A 14,368-nucleotide genomic window follows, 5' to 3' on the forward strand; every position below is an offset into this window, starting at 1 on the left:
CCCACCCAACTCACGCCCTGACCATACTAAAACAAAGAAATAACAAAAGAACTAAGGTCAGAACGTGACACTTACGTCCCTCACTGCTGTGTAATTACAAGTGTTTCCTGGATGTGAAGTTTGGCCCGCTGTTCCTTGTTAAAGCACAACTAGTAAAACCACTGGAGTGTGCATGCTGCACATTGCAGGGAGAAGAGCCGAGAGACAGCGATATTCCTTTTCTCTGTAAAACAATTAATTGAGAGGGTTGTCACTAGCTTGTCCAGGGTCATTGAAGCAGCTATTTCCGCTTTGTTCATTGAGAGCATTGTTAAATAATATGAGTCTTGTAAAACAAATGTGAAAGAAGACCCATAGTACTTCAGAGTCATTGACAGCGTGTTCAGTTACAGTGCATTCGGAAAGTATTCAGACCCCTTGACTTTTTCCACATTGTGTTATGTTACAACCTTATTCTAAAATTGATTCAATTGTTATTTTTCCCCTCATCACAATACCCCATAATGATGAAGGAAAAACATATTTTTAGAAATTTTTGCAAATGTATTAATAATAAAAAAATTAAACATCACATTTACATAAGTATTGAGACCCTTTACTCAGTACTTTGTTGAAGCACCAATGGCAGCGATTACAGCCTCAAATCTTCTTGGGTATGACGCTACAAGCTTGGCACACCTGTATTTGGGGAGTTTCTCCCATTCTTCTCTGCAGATCCTCTCAAGCTCTGTCAGGTTGGATGGGGAGCTTTGCTGCACAGCTTTTTTCAGGTCTCTCCAGAGATGTTAGATCGGGTTCAAGTCCGGGCTCTGGCTGGGCCACTCAAGGACATTCAGAGACTTGTACTGAAGCCACTCCTGCATTGTCTTGGCTGTGTGCTTAGGGTCGTTGTCCTATAAAGGATCTCTCTGTACTTTGCTCTGTTCATCTTTCCCTCGATCCTGACTAGTCTCTCAGTTCCTGCCGTTGAAAAACATCCCCACAGCATGATGCTGCCACCACCATGCTTCACCGTAAAGATGGTGCCAGGTTTCCTCCAGACGTGGCGCTTGGCATTAAGGCCAAAGAGTTCAATCTTGGTTTCATCAGACCAGAGAATCTTGTTTCTCATGGTCTGAGTCCTTTTGTTGCCTTTTAGCAAACTCCAAGCAGGCTGTCATGTGCCTTTTACTGAGGAGTGGCTTCCGTCTGGCCTCTACCATAAAGGCCTAATTTATGGAGTGCTGCAGAGATGGTTGTCCTTCTGGAAGGTTCACCCATCTCCACAGAGGAACTCTGGAGCTCTGTAAGAGTCACCATTGGGTTCTTGGTCACCAAGGCTCTTCTCCCCCAAATGCTCAGTTTGGCCGGGCGGAAAGCTTTGTCTTTGTGGTTCCAAACTTCTTCCATTTAAGAATGCTGGAGGCCACTGTTTTCTTGTGGACCTTCAATGCTGCAGAAATGTTTTGGTACCGTTCCTCAGATCTGTGCCTCGACACAATCCTGTCTCTGAGCTCTACGTACAATTCCTTCAACCTCATGGCTTGGGTTTTGTTCTTACATGCACGGTCAACTGTGGGACCTTATATAGACAGGTGTGTGCCTTTCCAAATCATTTCTAATCAATTGAATTTACCACGGGTGGACTCCAATCAAGTTGTAGAAACATCTCAAGGATGATCATTGGAAAAAGGAGTCTCATAGCAAAGGGTCTGAAACTTATGTAAATATATATATTTTTTTATACACATTTGCAAACATTTCCAAAATCTGTATGGGGTATTGTGTGTAGATTGATGAGGACATTTCTTTATTTAATGCATTTTAGAATAAGGCTGTAACATAACAAAATATGGAAAAAGTCAAGGGGTCTGAATACTTTCCGAATGCATTGTTACCATTCTGTGTCCCAAAGCAGTAGTAGTCTGCACTCTGCCTCCCCTCATGACTAATCAAACATATAAATCTTATGACTCAGCGTCTCCTTCACCACCACAAAATCTTTCCCTCTTTATCCTCTGGCTTCTGGAAGTCTACGTTTCACAGAGACACTGACTGGGCCTTGACGTAGAGTCAAGGGAAGGGATTCAAAATAGTCACATACAAATCATCCCCCCATTGTATTGCAGCAGAGACCTCACTGTGTTCCTGTCCCAGTGGACAGTGAGCTGTGGTGTTCTTAGCCCCAGATCCCGGGGAAGCTCCTCTGATTCCTATCTGTTATGTGCTGAATGTAAATAATGGGGTGATTGCCGCTGATCTAAACTGCTGTCATAATGCATTTCCTTAGCCCTTAAATATCCCCCTGTCGCTTTTTCAGCCCAAAAATGCTACATGTCTCTGTGCTTATTGATGCTTCTGTCCTTGGATAAATAATTCAAATTGGCTGCTGTTTGAATTATTTATCCAAGGACAGAAGCATCAATAAGCACAGAGACATGTACCACAGAGACTGACTGGGCGTTTTTATAAGGTTTTTCATACTTATAGATTTAGTTGATGCATTGGCCCGGGTGGAAAGGTTGTCCGGGAGTGGACGTTTAGCATCATATTATCTGACAGGAACAGGATAAGCCTTCCCGCCGGGGTCCTGGGATCTAAACAAGGGTTTGATTACCTTCCCTTTGTGTTTTTCCTGCTTAGAGTGCAAACCTCCTCCACCTGAGTCAATCTGCATTCCCCAATACTCTCAACCCATCTTGTCCTCAGGTTCAACCTCGACAGGTATTTAGTAAATCACCCTAGCTAGCACAAGCTCTATATTCAACTTAAATACAAGAATGAGCCGATTGCCATTTTAACTTCTGCTTGGTGGGAAGTGTTGGTGGCACTGTGTGTCTGTCACCTGTACTGCCTCATCCTAACTGGCTGCTTGAATCTGCCATGTAGTCGTTAGCTCAACAGTCATGTGCATGCTCTCCTGTAGGTTCAAGTGTGTTTGTGTAGCAGTAATTCAATGAATACGTGTTTTCATGATCCTTAGTTATTAAAGGTGAACTAGTCTTGATTCTTGGCCCCAGACTGCCTTTGTAGAGCTTGGTGCTTTTTCTGGGTGGACACAAAGCCAGAGGACTGCATTGCTCCAGTCTATAGCTAACGTAACATACACTGAATAAATAGACTAGGGCTCTTTTCTTCATTGTCACAAAAGGCCAGCCACTCCACTGGGGTCCCCACTCCCCTTTTACATAGTGATAAGATGCATTATCCTTTGAACCTTTCTTTTCACCCAGCCAGGAGAAAGGAAAGAGTGAGAGAGGAGGAGGGCAGAGAGAGAGAGAGAGAGAGAGATTTCTCCTTCCCTGGAGTGAGACTGTGTGGAGGGGTTTTGTGTGAGCGGTGAAGAGGTCCTTAACCTTCTATCAGATAGAGCCATAGAGTTGTGCTCTGCCTGAATGGCTGCATTGAAGAGCCCTGAAGCAGAGGAGAAACGCCACATCACTGCTGAACTTGTGTCCTGCGTTGAATAAGCTGCCTGACACCTGTCCTCCCACTGCAGTGTCATAATAACAGACAGACACACGGCTATCTTAACATCACTGAACGTGGGAAGCCTATAATACACTACGTTGATGGCCTATAGGCCTCTTCATTTTACAAGGCTATGCTAGTATTTCCACTAGGCGTTTGTATCTAAGCAATAAGGCACAAGAGGCAGTGCTGTGTCATGAATACAGTCACAGGTAAATGGCATTGACTTTTGGTCATGTTGCTACAGACGCGACCCAGTCGTTAATTATTTTTGCATAGTTGCTCAGTCCCCTCCTGTACTCCCTGTTCACCCACGACTGCATGGCCAGGCATGACTCCAACACCATCATTAAGTTTACAGACGACACAACAGTGGTAGGCCTGATCACCGACAACGACGAGACAGCCTATAGAGAGGAAGTCAGAGACCTGGCCGTGTGGTGCCAGAATAACAACCTATACCTCAACGTAACCAAGACTAAGGAGATGATTATGGACTACAGGAAAAGGAGGACCGAGCACACCCCCATTCTCATCGACGGGGCTGTAGTGGAGTAGGTTGAGAGCTTCAAGTTCCTTGGTGTCCACATCAACAACAAACTAGAATGGTCCAAACACACCAAGACAGTCGTGAAGAGGGCACCACAAAACCTATTTCCCCTCAGGAAACCAAAAAGATTTGGCATGGGTCCTGAGATCCTCAAAAGGTTCTACAGCTGCAACATCGAGAGCATCCTGACTGGTTGCATCACTGCTTGGTACGGCAACTGCTCGGCCTCTGACCGCAAGGCACTACAGCGGGTAGTGCGTACGGCCCAGGCGGAAGGCCCTAAAAATTGTCTAAGACCGCAGCCACCCCAGTCATAGACTGTTCTCTCTACTACTGCATGGCAAGCAATACCGGAGTGCCAAGTCTAGGACAAAAAGGCTTGTCAACAGTTTTTACCCCCAAGCCATAAGACTCTTGAACAGGTAATCAAATGGCTACCCGGACTATTTGCATTGTGCCCCCCCCCCCCAAACCCCTCTTTTTACGCTGCTGCTACTCTCTGTTTATCATATATGCATAGTCACTTTAACTATACATTCATGTACATACTACCTCAATTGGGCCGACCAACCAGTGCTCCTGCACATTGGCTAACCGGGCTATCTGCATTGTGTCCCACCCACCACCCACCAACCCCTCTTTTACGCTACTGCTACTCTCTGTTCATCATATATGCATAGTCACTTTAACCATATCTATCTACCATATCTACATCTACATCAGCCTGACTAACCAGTGTCTGTATGTAGCCTCACTACTTTTATAGCCTCACTACTGTATATAGCCTGTATTTTTACTGTTGTTTTATTTCTTTACTTATCTATTGTTCACCTAATACCTTTTTTGCACTATTGGTTAGAGCCTGTAAGTAAGCATTTCACGGTAAGGTCTACCTACACCTGTTGTATTCAGCGCACATGACAAATAAACTTTGATTTGATTTGAAACAAAATGGTTGCTAAGCAGGCTGGATAACGTTCTTGTCACTTGCTAGCTAGCTAGCCAACTTCTGCTAACTCAGTCACGTCAAACATTGAACCTGAAATGACAGTACACTAGAGCATTTTCATTTGTTTGAGCATTTTTTCTATCGGCATTTACTTGGATATGTCCATGATAATGACGTTGGTGTGTGATTTTGACTGGCTCAGAAAAAGTTGTCTCATCTGGGCACCGAAATTCAAAAGTGAAACATTGTTCCTGAGGTCGGAAAGGCAGACAGTGAGGCTTATATTAACCCCGCTGTACCAAACTAAATGCTAGGCTGGAAGCAAGGGTAAATAATGTGCTCGTTGAGATAAAGACAAGAGATGATTGGGACTGCTACATGAACATGATACTCTTATGAAAGCGGAGTGATCATTATCAGATGGAACTGTTAGCAGGGATAGGTATGTCTGTGACGGCCAATACAGCACGGCTTGAAATACTGCTTGTCCAATCAGCATCCAGGATCCAAACAACCAGTTTTATAATAGACATTATAAACCAGGTGGTCTGAGCCCTGAATGCTGATTGGCTGAAAGCCATTATATGTCAGACCGTATACCACGGGTATGACAAAAAAAGTATATTTACTGGTCTAATTACGTTGATAACCAGTTTATAATAGCAATAAGACACCTCAGGGATTTGTGGTATATGGCCAATATACCACGGCTAACGGCTGTATCCGGGCACTCCACTTTGCGTTGTGCTTAAGAACAGCCCTTAGCCGTGGTATATTGGCCATATACCACACCTCCTCGGGCCTTATTGTTTAATTCTATCAGCTTCAGGGCACATACTACTATTTACCAGTGTAGGCTGTATATTATTTATAGGAAATGTGTTTTGCAGGGCTGATGTGTTCTTTGAAACTGGATGACTATAGGTGTGAAAAGAGTAAATCCTAGGCAATAATACATGCCAGTTAGTAGATGCTTTTATCCAGATCAACTTACAGTCATGCGTGTAAACATTTTACATATCGGTGGTCCTGGGAATTGAACCCACTACCCTGGCGTTACAAGCACCAGGCTCTACCAACTGAGCTACAAAAGACCAATGAGATATCATCCAATTGCCTATTTACCAGCTGACAAATACATGAGACCGTGTGAATGGCATACTACAGAGCTAAGCAGGTGGTTTAGGTCAATGTCCATTTGGAGGTGGTCATAGTACAGCAGGCCTAGCATGTGGGTGGTAGAGAGCTGCAGTAGACTAGTGCCTACATCCTGTGGCAGGTTTGCAGCGTGGCAGCAGCAGTGTGGCAGGGCCTGGCAGAGCTCCTCTTTATCAAGTCAGGCAGTTCCATCTGAGCCAGCCCCCTGCTCCTCTCTTCTCATCTCTTCCCTTGCTCCACATGGCCCTCCCCGCATTCCCGCCCTGCCACCCTCCCGCCCCGCCGCGCCTCGCCCCCCACCCCCACCGGACCACACCACACTACGCTGCCAAAACCTCCCCAGCACACAGCCTGCTCCGCTCCACACCGCACGTTACCTAGCGACCGTAACCGGGGAATGTGTGGTTCTCGTTGCCCTATCTCCCCCTCTGTGATTTTGTATGGTGCTGTTTTTTTCCTCCTCTTCTTTGTGTTGTTCTCTCAACAAGAATCCACAATGAAAATGAGGCTGCCTAAATTCAACGTTGTTTTTACCACTTCTTCTGAATTATAGGGAACAGATTTCTGTCTTCCAATCTGTCGTGAGATGTGTGAGGATAAACATTTGCCGTCTGTCTCTCTCTGTGTGGCTTTATTGAACGACATGATGAGAGTTGATATCACCATGGATCATGCTGCTACCTGGTGGAGCAGAGGAGGCTGGGGTTGGTTGTTGCAGTGAGGTGTGTCTACCTGGTTGACTCAAACTGTCTATGGTTCCCTGAGGAAGACTGTCCGTTGTCCCACATTGAAGGATACACACTCTTTAACCTCTTTACCCATCTTTGCATCTTTACCACAGTACAGAAGTAATCACCAGTGTATGTCTCTTCCATGTCTCTCCTATCTGACCTTAGACTAATGTCTGTTTTCTTCTTTGGTCTTTCAGGTAGAAGACGCCATGCTCATGTTTGATAAAACTACTAACAGACATAGAGGTAAGTCCACCATCTGTATGTTAACATCCCTTGTGTTTTTCTTTTACGTGTATTCATGGGACAGAAAATAGCAAATTTCTGTGCCATTTTCCCTTGTTAAACAACACTGGGTGATTCATTTCACAAGGTGCCAACCTATTACAGTGCTTATCCAGACACTGGAAAACGTCCTTTAAAAATCAATAGAATGCAATTTAAAAGCTATGGCAGGCTGAGGTGTGCCTGATGTTACAGACGGTGGTGGTGGTGGGTGTCGTGTAGAGACAGGCATGGACTCTTCCTTCTCTCTGGGTGTATGTAGGGAGTTATGGAGCCAGCCGTGGGTGCTGCCTGCCGGTCTGCCTGCCTATAGCACTACCGCTCACTGCGCTGGGAGATAACAGCAGAGATAAGGCCCAGGAGCAGCGCTGTCTTTATCTCTCTCTTATCTGCTCTTTATCTGGGATTAGGGGGAGGTTTCTCTATAAAGCAGAGGACTTTCCAAAGACAGACTGTCTCCATCTCCCTCTCCCTGCAGTACAATTGGACCATCTCCACAGCCAGAAACACTACCAATTGCAGGCTAAAAGACACTAAAAGACCTGATATACAGCTGACAGACAGTCTGTGGTCCATAGTGATGTGCAGCAAATCTGATGTGATGGATAGTATGGTGACTGAAAAAGCCACAGTAGTGCAGCCATTATAAGGGCCAGTTAGCTGCAGCCATTACGTTAGCCGGCTAGACGGCTGCTTGTTAGCACTTCCCTCTTCTCCTCTCCTCTCAGAGAGAAGTGTGTGTGTCGTCCAGCTGCTGACAGGCATTTCCTCTCCACCTCATATACACACTGAGGCCAGACACTTCCCCTCTGTCTCTCACACTACCCAGCTTTTCTCCAAATAGTCATATCACAAACACGATCTCCTCAGCATTGAAGCAGACCTCTTTGTGAAAGTGTTGCCCAACCACATCAGCGGATGTAGAGCTTTACTCAGGATTGATGCGTAAATGTTGGATAGATTTTTTTGTGCCTTTCTGTGCGTGTGTTCACACATTTGTGAATGTGTGTGCGTTAGTGATGCGCGGGTTGAGTCACAACCCACAGTCCCCACGGTTATATCCGCTGGACGGGCGGGTTTAGGGTCATGAAATATTTTGTGGATGAAGGGCGGGTGGTTTGAATAAAGCGAGAAAACAATGCATCTTTTTTTTAAATAAATGTATGATTCTTGTGCAATTCACATCTATAGGCTATATTGAGGATTTTCTTTCATTATTTGTATCTGGTGTTAGGCTAGTGCGTAAACGTAAACTTTAGGGCTGACTATATGCGCACCATATACACGCAAAATGCTTTTGGGAACTTGGGCAGAAAAAGTTAACGCTGATCCACTGTGGAAAAAAGGACAATATCGGAGTTGAATTCAATAAGAGAAAATCTGTGAAATGGAGAATTGACAATAAAGAGAAGGGAGGGCAGTTTGGGAAAGATTGTAAAATAAAAAGTGGTAGAGAGGCTGACAGTGCCGGCTATGATATGTGTGATGATTGTCAGGCGCTATACAAATTCGACAGTCACAAGACGGGGACATCAAATATGGCATGTTAAGGAAACTGTAGCCTACTGTTCAGATGGATTACATTTTTATTGAACTAGGCAAGTCAGTTAAGAACAAATTCTTATTTATAATGACGGACTACTGGGGAAAAGTGGGTTAACTGCCTTGATCAGGGGCAGAACGACAGATTTTTACCTTGTCAGCTCGGGGATTCAATCCAGCAACCGAAAAATGCTCTAACCACTAAGCTACCTGCCGCCCCAAAATCTGGACACTGACTGTAGGCTAGGTCTACTGTATAACGTCTCACATAGCCTGATAGCCTATTAACTCCTGCAGAATTAAGCATTTCTTGCAGTAAAATGATAGGCCTACACCAAATGTAGCCAACATTTTTACTCTTTTTTTTACCCCCTTTTTCTCCTCAAGTTTGTGATTACAATCTTGTCTCATCGCTGCAATTCTCCAACGGGCTCGGGAGAGGCGAAAGTCGAGTCATGCGTCCTCCGAAACATGACCCGCCAAGCCGCGCTTTTTAATACCCGCTCGCTTAATCCGGAAGCCAGCTGCACCAATGTGTCGGAGGAAGCACCGTTCAATGACAGAAGTCAGCCTGCAGGGGTGCTCAGCCTGCCACAAACCCCCCAGGCCAAACCCTCCCCTAACCCGGGCGAGGCTGGGACAATTGTTTGCCGCCCTATGGGACTCCCCGTCACAGCCAGTTGTAACACATCCTGGGCTTGAACACCAGGCTGTAGTGACGCCGCAACACTGCAATGCCTTAGACCGCTGCGCCACTCGGGAGGCCCTTCTTTCAGAATCTTGAGAGAATGAATGCGCGGTTAGGGACCGTCTGTAAAGCTGCTATCTTTATCAGCATCATAAAAGCTGATAGTATTTCAGCCACATAAAATATGCGTCCAAACCGAACTGAGAGATGGAAGAGAAAACTTTGCCAATACCTTATGCTGGGGACAATAAAAGGCCACTCTAAAATGTGCAGTTTTGTCACACAACACAATTCCACAGATGCCTCAAGTTTTGAGGGAGCGTGCAATTGGCATGCTGACTGTAGGAATGTCCAACAGTGCTGTTGCCAGAGAATTTACTCTTAATTTCTCTACCATAAGCCGCATCCAACGTCATTTTAAAGAATTTGTCAGTACATCCAACCGGCCTGACAACCGCGCCAGCCCAGGATGTGTCACCACGCCAGCCCAGGACCTCCACGTACGGCTTCTTCACCTGCGGGTTCGTCTGAAGATGGGAAGGGGGGGTGCTCAGGAGTATTTGTGTCTGTAATAAAGCTCTTTTGTGGGGAAAAACTCATTCTGATTTGCTGGGCCTGGCTCCCCCAGTGGGTGAACCTGGCTCCCACCCATGGCCGCAACCCTGCCCAGACATGTGAAATCCATAGATTAGGGTCTAATGGATTTATTTAAATTACCTGATTTCCTTTTTGAACTGTAACTCAGTAAACTCTTTGAAATTGTTGCATGTTGCGTTTATATTTTTGTTCAGTATATAAGCAGAAACATATTTAAATTAGGCTTTAAAAAATCCTGCACCCCTTTCAAAAAATCGTTCTGCCGTCTCTGACTGTACAGCGCATTTTCTATATTTGCCGGTTAGGGTCAGATGCAGGTGTTAGATTTTCACTTTATCACATATAGTTGGGCGGTTGCGGATGGGTTATTAGCAATTGACGGTGAGTGCGGGTGAACAAACAGCTGACCCGGGCATCACTAGCGTGCGTGTTCATGCATGTATGCGAGTGTGTGTGTGTATGTGTCTGTGCGTAAACGTGTGTGTGTGTGCTGCCTGCTGTCAGTGTGTCTGGTAAAGCGTCTCTCTGTGAGCAGTATCTGAACTAGTGGAAGTGCTATATGAGTTTGAGTGAATCGTGATGTGAAGTGACAGAACCCAGTGTGAGGTCTGCTTTGAGACGACGAGTTGCTGCTTTTCCCTCATCTCTCTCTGACTGCACTGCTGCTCTGTCAGTGTGTGTCTGTGAAGAGGGTAGGGATGGGAGCTGAGCGGAGAGGAGTGTATCAGTGTATTAGGTGTTTGCCTTTGGGCTGCCAAATGCCCTTCAAATGAAGACAATGATGGATAAGCACCCGGCCTGGCCATTTTTCTGATTCAGAGCTAACAATAGTGAGAGACAGATGAAAGTCTTCCTTTGTCTTACTAGCATTTTAGTATATACTGTTATTCCTCTGGTTGGGGATTTTTCAGTTTCTCAACACATGACTCAAATTTGTGTACTCCTGTCAGTAACTTGACAGATAGAGAGACTTCATTGTGTGTATATGGCAAATGGAGAGAATACAGTTTTTCATGGTGGCTCTGAACAGAAAATGTACAGTGATATGAGGGCGATGTGTGAAGACATATTGTTCCTCGTCCTCTATATTAAGAGAGGTCGTGAGACAGGACGTCTAACAGTCAAGGTATCTGCGGTGTTCCTTTGACTCTCCTGTCGTGATGGTTCCTCTGTGTGCCTTACACAGACAGGTGTGTGTGTGTGTGTGTGTGTGTGTGTGTGTGTGTGTGTGTGTGTGTGTGTGTGTGTGTGTGTGTGTGTGTGTGTGTGTGTGTGTGTGTGTGTGTGTGTGTGTGTGTGTGTGTGTGTGTGTGTGTGTGTGAAGATGTGCTTTCTAATCCTCTCTCTGCGCCGCTCTTCACACTCATTTGGAGTATTCAGCAGTGTCCTTCAGACGCCACCCCTAAGGTGACTGCTGCTGAAACGACTGCTAAAACACATTTCTTTACCCCCTCGCTCCCTCCCTCCCTCTCTCTCTCTCTCTCTCTCTCTCTCTCTCTCTCTCTCTCTCTCTCTCTCCCCCTCTCTCTTTCTTTCTCTTTCCTCTCTCCCTCTCTCTCTCTCTCTCTCTCTCTCTCTCTCTCTCTCTCTCTCTCTCTCTCTCTCTCTCTCTCTCTCTCTCTCTCCCCCTCTCTCTTTCTTTCTCTTTCCTTCTCTCTCTCCCTCTCTCCCTCTCTCTCTCTCCCCCTCTCTCTCTCTCTCTCTCTCTCTCTCTCTCTCTCTCTCTCTCTCTCTCTCTCTCTCTCTCTCTCTCTCCCTCTCCCTCTCTCTCTCTCCCTCTCTCCCTCTCTCTCTCTCCTGTTAGAGGACACTCGCTGCAAGTGAAGCTCCTGACAAAGGCGAGTGCTGCACACCATCTCCCTGGCATTTAAAGGAAAAAAATAAGGGTGATTGTGTTGGGAATTCAATGTTTCTGGCAAGCGGCATGTGCTGTCCAGAGGTTCACACCGGAGTTGAGCCATTGTTACTGCCAACCTTGCAGCACCCCCCCCCCCCCCCCCCCCCACCCCCCTTCTACCCAACGTCACCTTTCTCCCACCTCCCCATCTCTCTGCTCCTCCCTCCCTCAAATCAAATACAATTGTACTGGTCGCATACACATATTTAGCAGGTGTAGTGAAATGCTTGTGTTCCTAGCTCCAACAGTGCTGTTATATCTTACAATACACAGCAATACACACAAATCTAAAAAGTAAAAGAATGGAATTAAGAGGTATAGAAATATTAGGACAAGCAATGCCGGAGTCCGGAGTATAAATATATATACATATGTGATGGGATTTATCGACAATATGAACAGAATATGTAGTATATCTGAAGAATAGTACAGTACCAGTCAAAGTTTGGACACACCTACTCATTCAAGGGTTTTTCTTTATTTTTACTATTTTCTACATTGTAGAATAATAGTGAAGACATCAAAGTATGAAATAACACATATGGAATCATCAAAAATGTTTTAAACAAATACAAATATATTTTTGATTTTAGATTCTTCAAAGTAGCCACCCTTTGCCTTAGCTTTGCACACTCTTGGCATTCTCTCAACCAGCTTCACCTGGAATGCTTTCTTGAAGGAGTCTTGAAGGAGTTCCCACATATGCTTAGCACTTGTTGGCTGCTTTTCCTTCACTCTGCGGTCCAACTCATCTCAAACCATCTCAATTGTCCATTGCACATGTTTCTTGGCCCAAGCATGTCTCTTCTTCTTTTTGGTGTTGTTTAGTAGTGGTTTCTTTGCATCAATTCGACCATGAAGGCCTGATTCATGCTGTCTCCTCTGAACAGTTGATGTTGAGATGTGTCTATTACTCCGTGAAGCATTTATTTGGGCTGCAATTTCTGAGGCTGGTAACTCTAATGAACTTATCCTCTGCAGCAGAGGTAACAATGGGTCTTTCCTGTTGCGCTCCTCATGAGAGACAGTTTCATCATAGCGCTTGATGGTCTTTGCGAAGGCTGTTGAAGAAATCTTCAAAGTTCTGTTCTTGCCATAATATGGACTTGGTCTTTTACCGAATAGGGCTATCTTCTGTATACCACCCCTACCTTGTCACAACACCCTCTGGAGAGCCCTGCGTTTGCGGACAATGCAGTTGTCGTACCAGGCGGTGGTGCATCTGTAAAAGTTTGTGAGGGTCTTAGGGGTCAAGCCGATTTTCTTCAACCTCTGTGTGGGTGGATCATTTCAGATTGTCAGTAATGTGTAAGCAGAGGAACTTTACGCTTTTCACCTTCTGCACTGCGGCCCCGTCGATGTGGACAGGGCGGGGTTCAGACAATAATCCCCGAGCTTAATGATGAGTTTGGAGGGTACTGTGATGTTGAAGGCTGAGCTGTAGTCAATGAACAGCATTTTTACATACAGTGGGGAGAACAAGTATTTGATACACTGCCGATTTTGAAGGTTTTCCTACTTACAAAGCATGTAGAGGTCTGTAATTTTTATCATAGGTACACTTCAACTGTGAGAGACGGAATCTAAAACAAAAATCCAGAAAATCACATTGTATGATTTTTAAGTAATTAATTTGCATTTTATTGCGTGACATAAGTATTTGATCACCTACCAACCAGTAAGAATTCCGGCTCTCACAGACCTGTTAGTTTTTCTTTTAGAAGCCCTCCTGTTCTCCACTCATTACCTGTATTAACTGCACCTGTTTGAACTTGTTACCTGTATAAAAGACACCTGTACACACACTCAATCAAACAGACTCCAATCTCTCCACAATGGCCAAGACCAGAGAGCTGTGTAAGGACATCAGGGATAAAATTGTAGACCTGCACAAGGCTGGGATGGGCTACAGGACAATAGGCAAGCAGCTTGGTGAGAAGGCAACAACTGTTGGCGCAATTATTAGAAAATGGAAGATGTTCAAGATGACGGTCAATCACCCTCGGTCTGGGGCTCCATGCAAGATCTCACCTCGTGGGGCATCAATGATCATAAGGAAGGTGAGGGATCAGCCCAGAACTACACGGCAGGACCTGGTCAATGACATGAAGAGAGCTGGGACCACAGTCTCAAAGAAAACCATTAGTAACACACTACGCTGTCATGGATTAAAATCCTGCAGCGCACGCAAGGTCCCCCTGCTCAAGCCAGCGCATGTCCAGGCCCGTCTGAAGTTTGCCAATGACCATCTGGATGATCCAGAGGAGGAATGGGAGAAGGTCATGTGGTCTGATGAGACAAAAATAGAGCTTTTTGGTCTAAACTCCACTCGCCGTGTTTGGAGGAAGAAGAAGGTTGAGTACAACCCCAAGAACACCCTCCCAACCGTGAAGCATGGAGGTGGAAACATAATTCTTTGGGGATGCTTTTCTGCAAAGGGGACAGGACGACTGCACCGTATTGAGGGGAGGATGGATGGGGCCATGTATCGCGAGATCTTGGCCAAAAACCTCCTTCCCTC

The 14,368-nt window shown here is 45.4% G+C and overlaps 1 protein-coding gene across 20 annotated transcripts in view; it reads left to right on the forward strand.

Annotated features, from left to right (window-relative positions):
* Nucleotides 1-14,368, forward strand: part of LOC139537211 (RNA-binding protein Musashi homolog 2-like) — a 350,657-nt gene that overhangs the window by 199,525 nt on the left and 136,764 nt on the right. For all 20 annotated transcript variants that reach the window (XM_071338275.1, XM_071338269.1, XM_071338270.1 and 17 more), the window contains one exon: nucleotides 7,036-7,084. In XM_071338275.1, coding sequence (XP_071194376.1) covers nucleotides 7,036-7,084 — 49 coding nt within the window. The remainder of the gene's footprint in view (nucleotides 1-7,035; nucleotides 7,085-14,368) is intronic.

This window comes from Salvelinus alpinus, chromosome 13 (assembly GCF_045679555.1).
Source record: "Salvelinus alpinus chromosome 13, SLU_Salpinus.1, whole genome shotgun sequence".
NCBI lineage: Eukaryota > Metazoa > Chordata > Actinopteri > Salmoniformes > Salmonidae > Salvelinus > Salvelinus alpinus.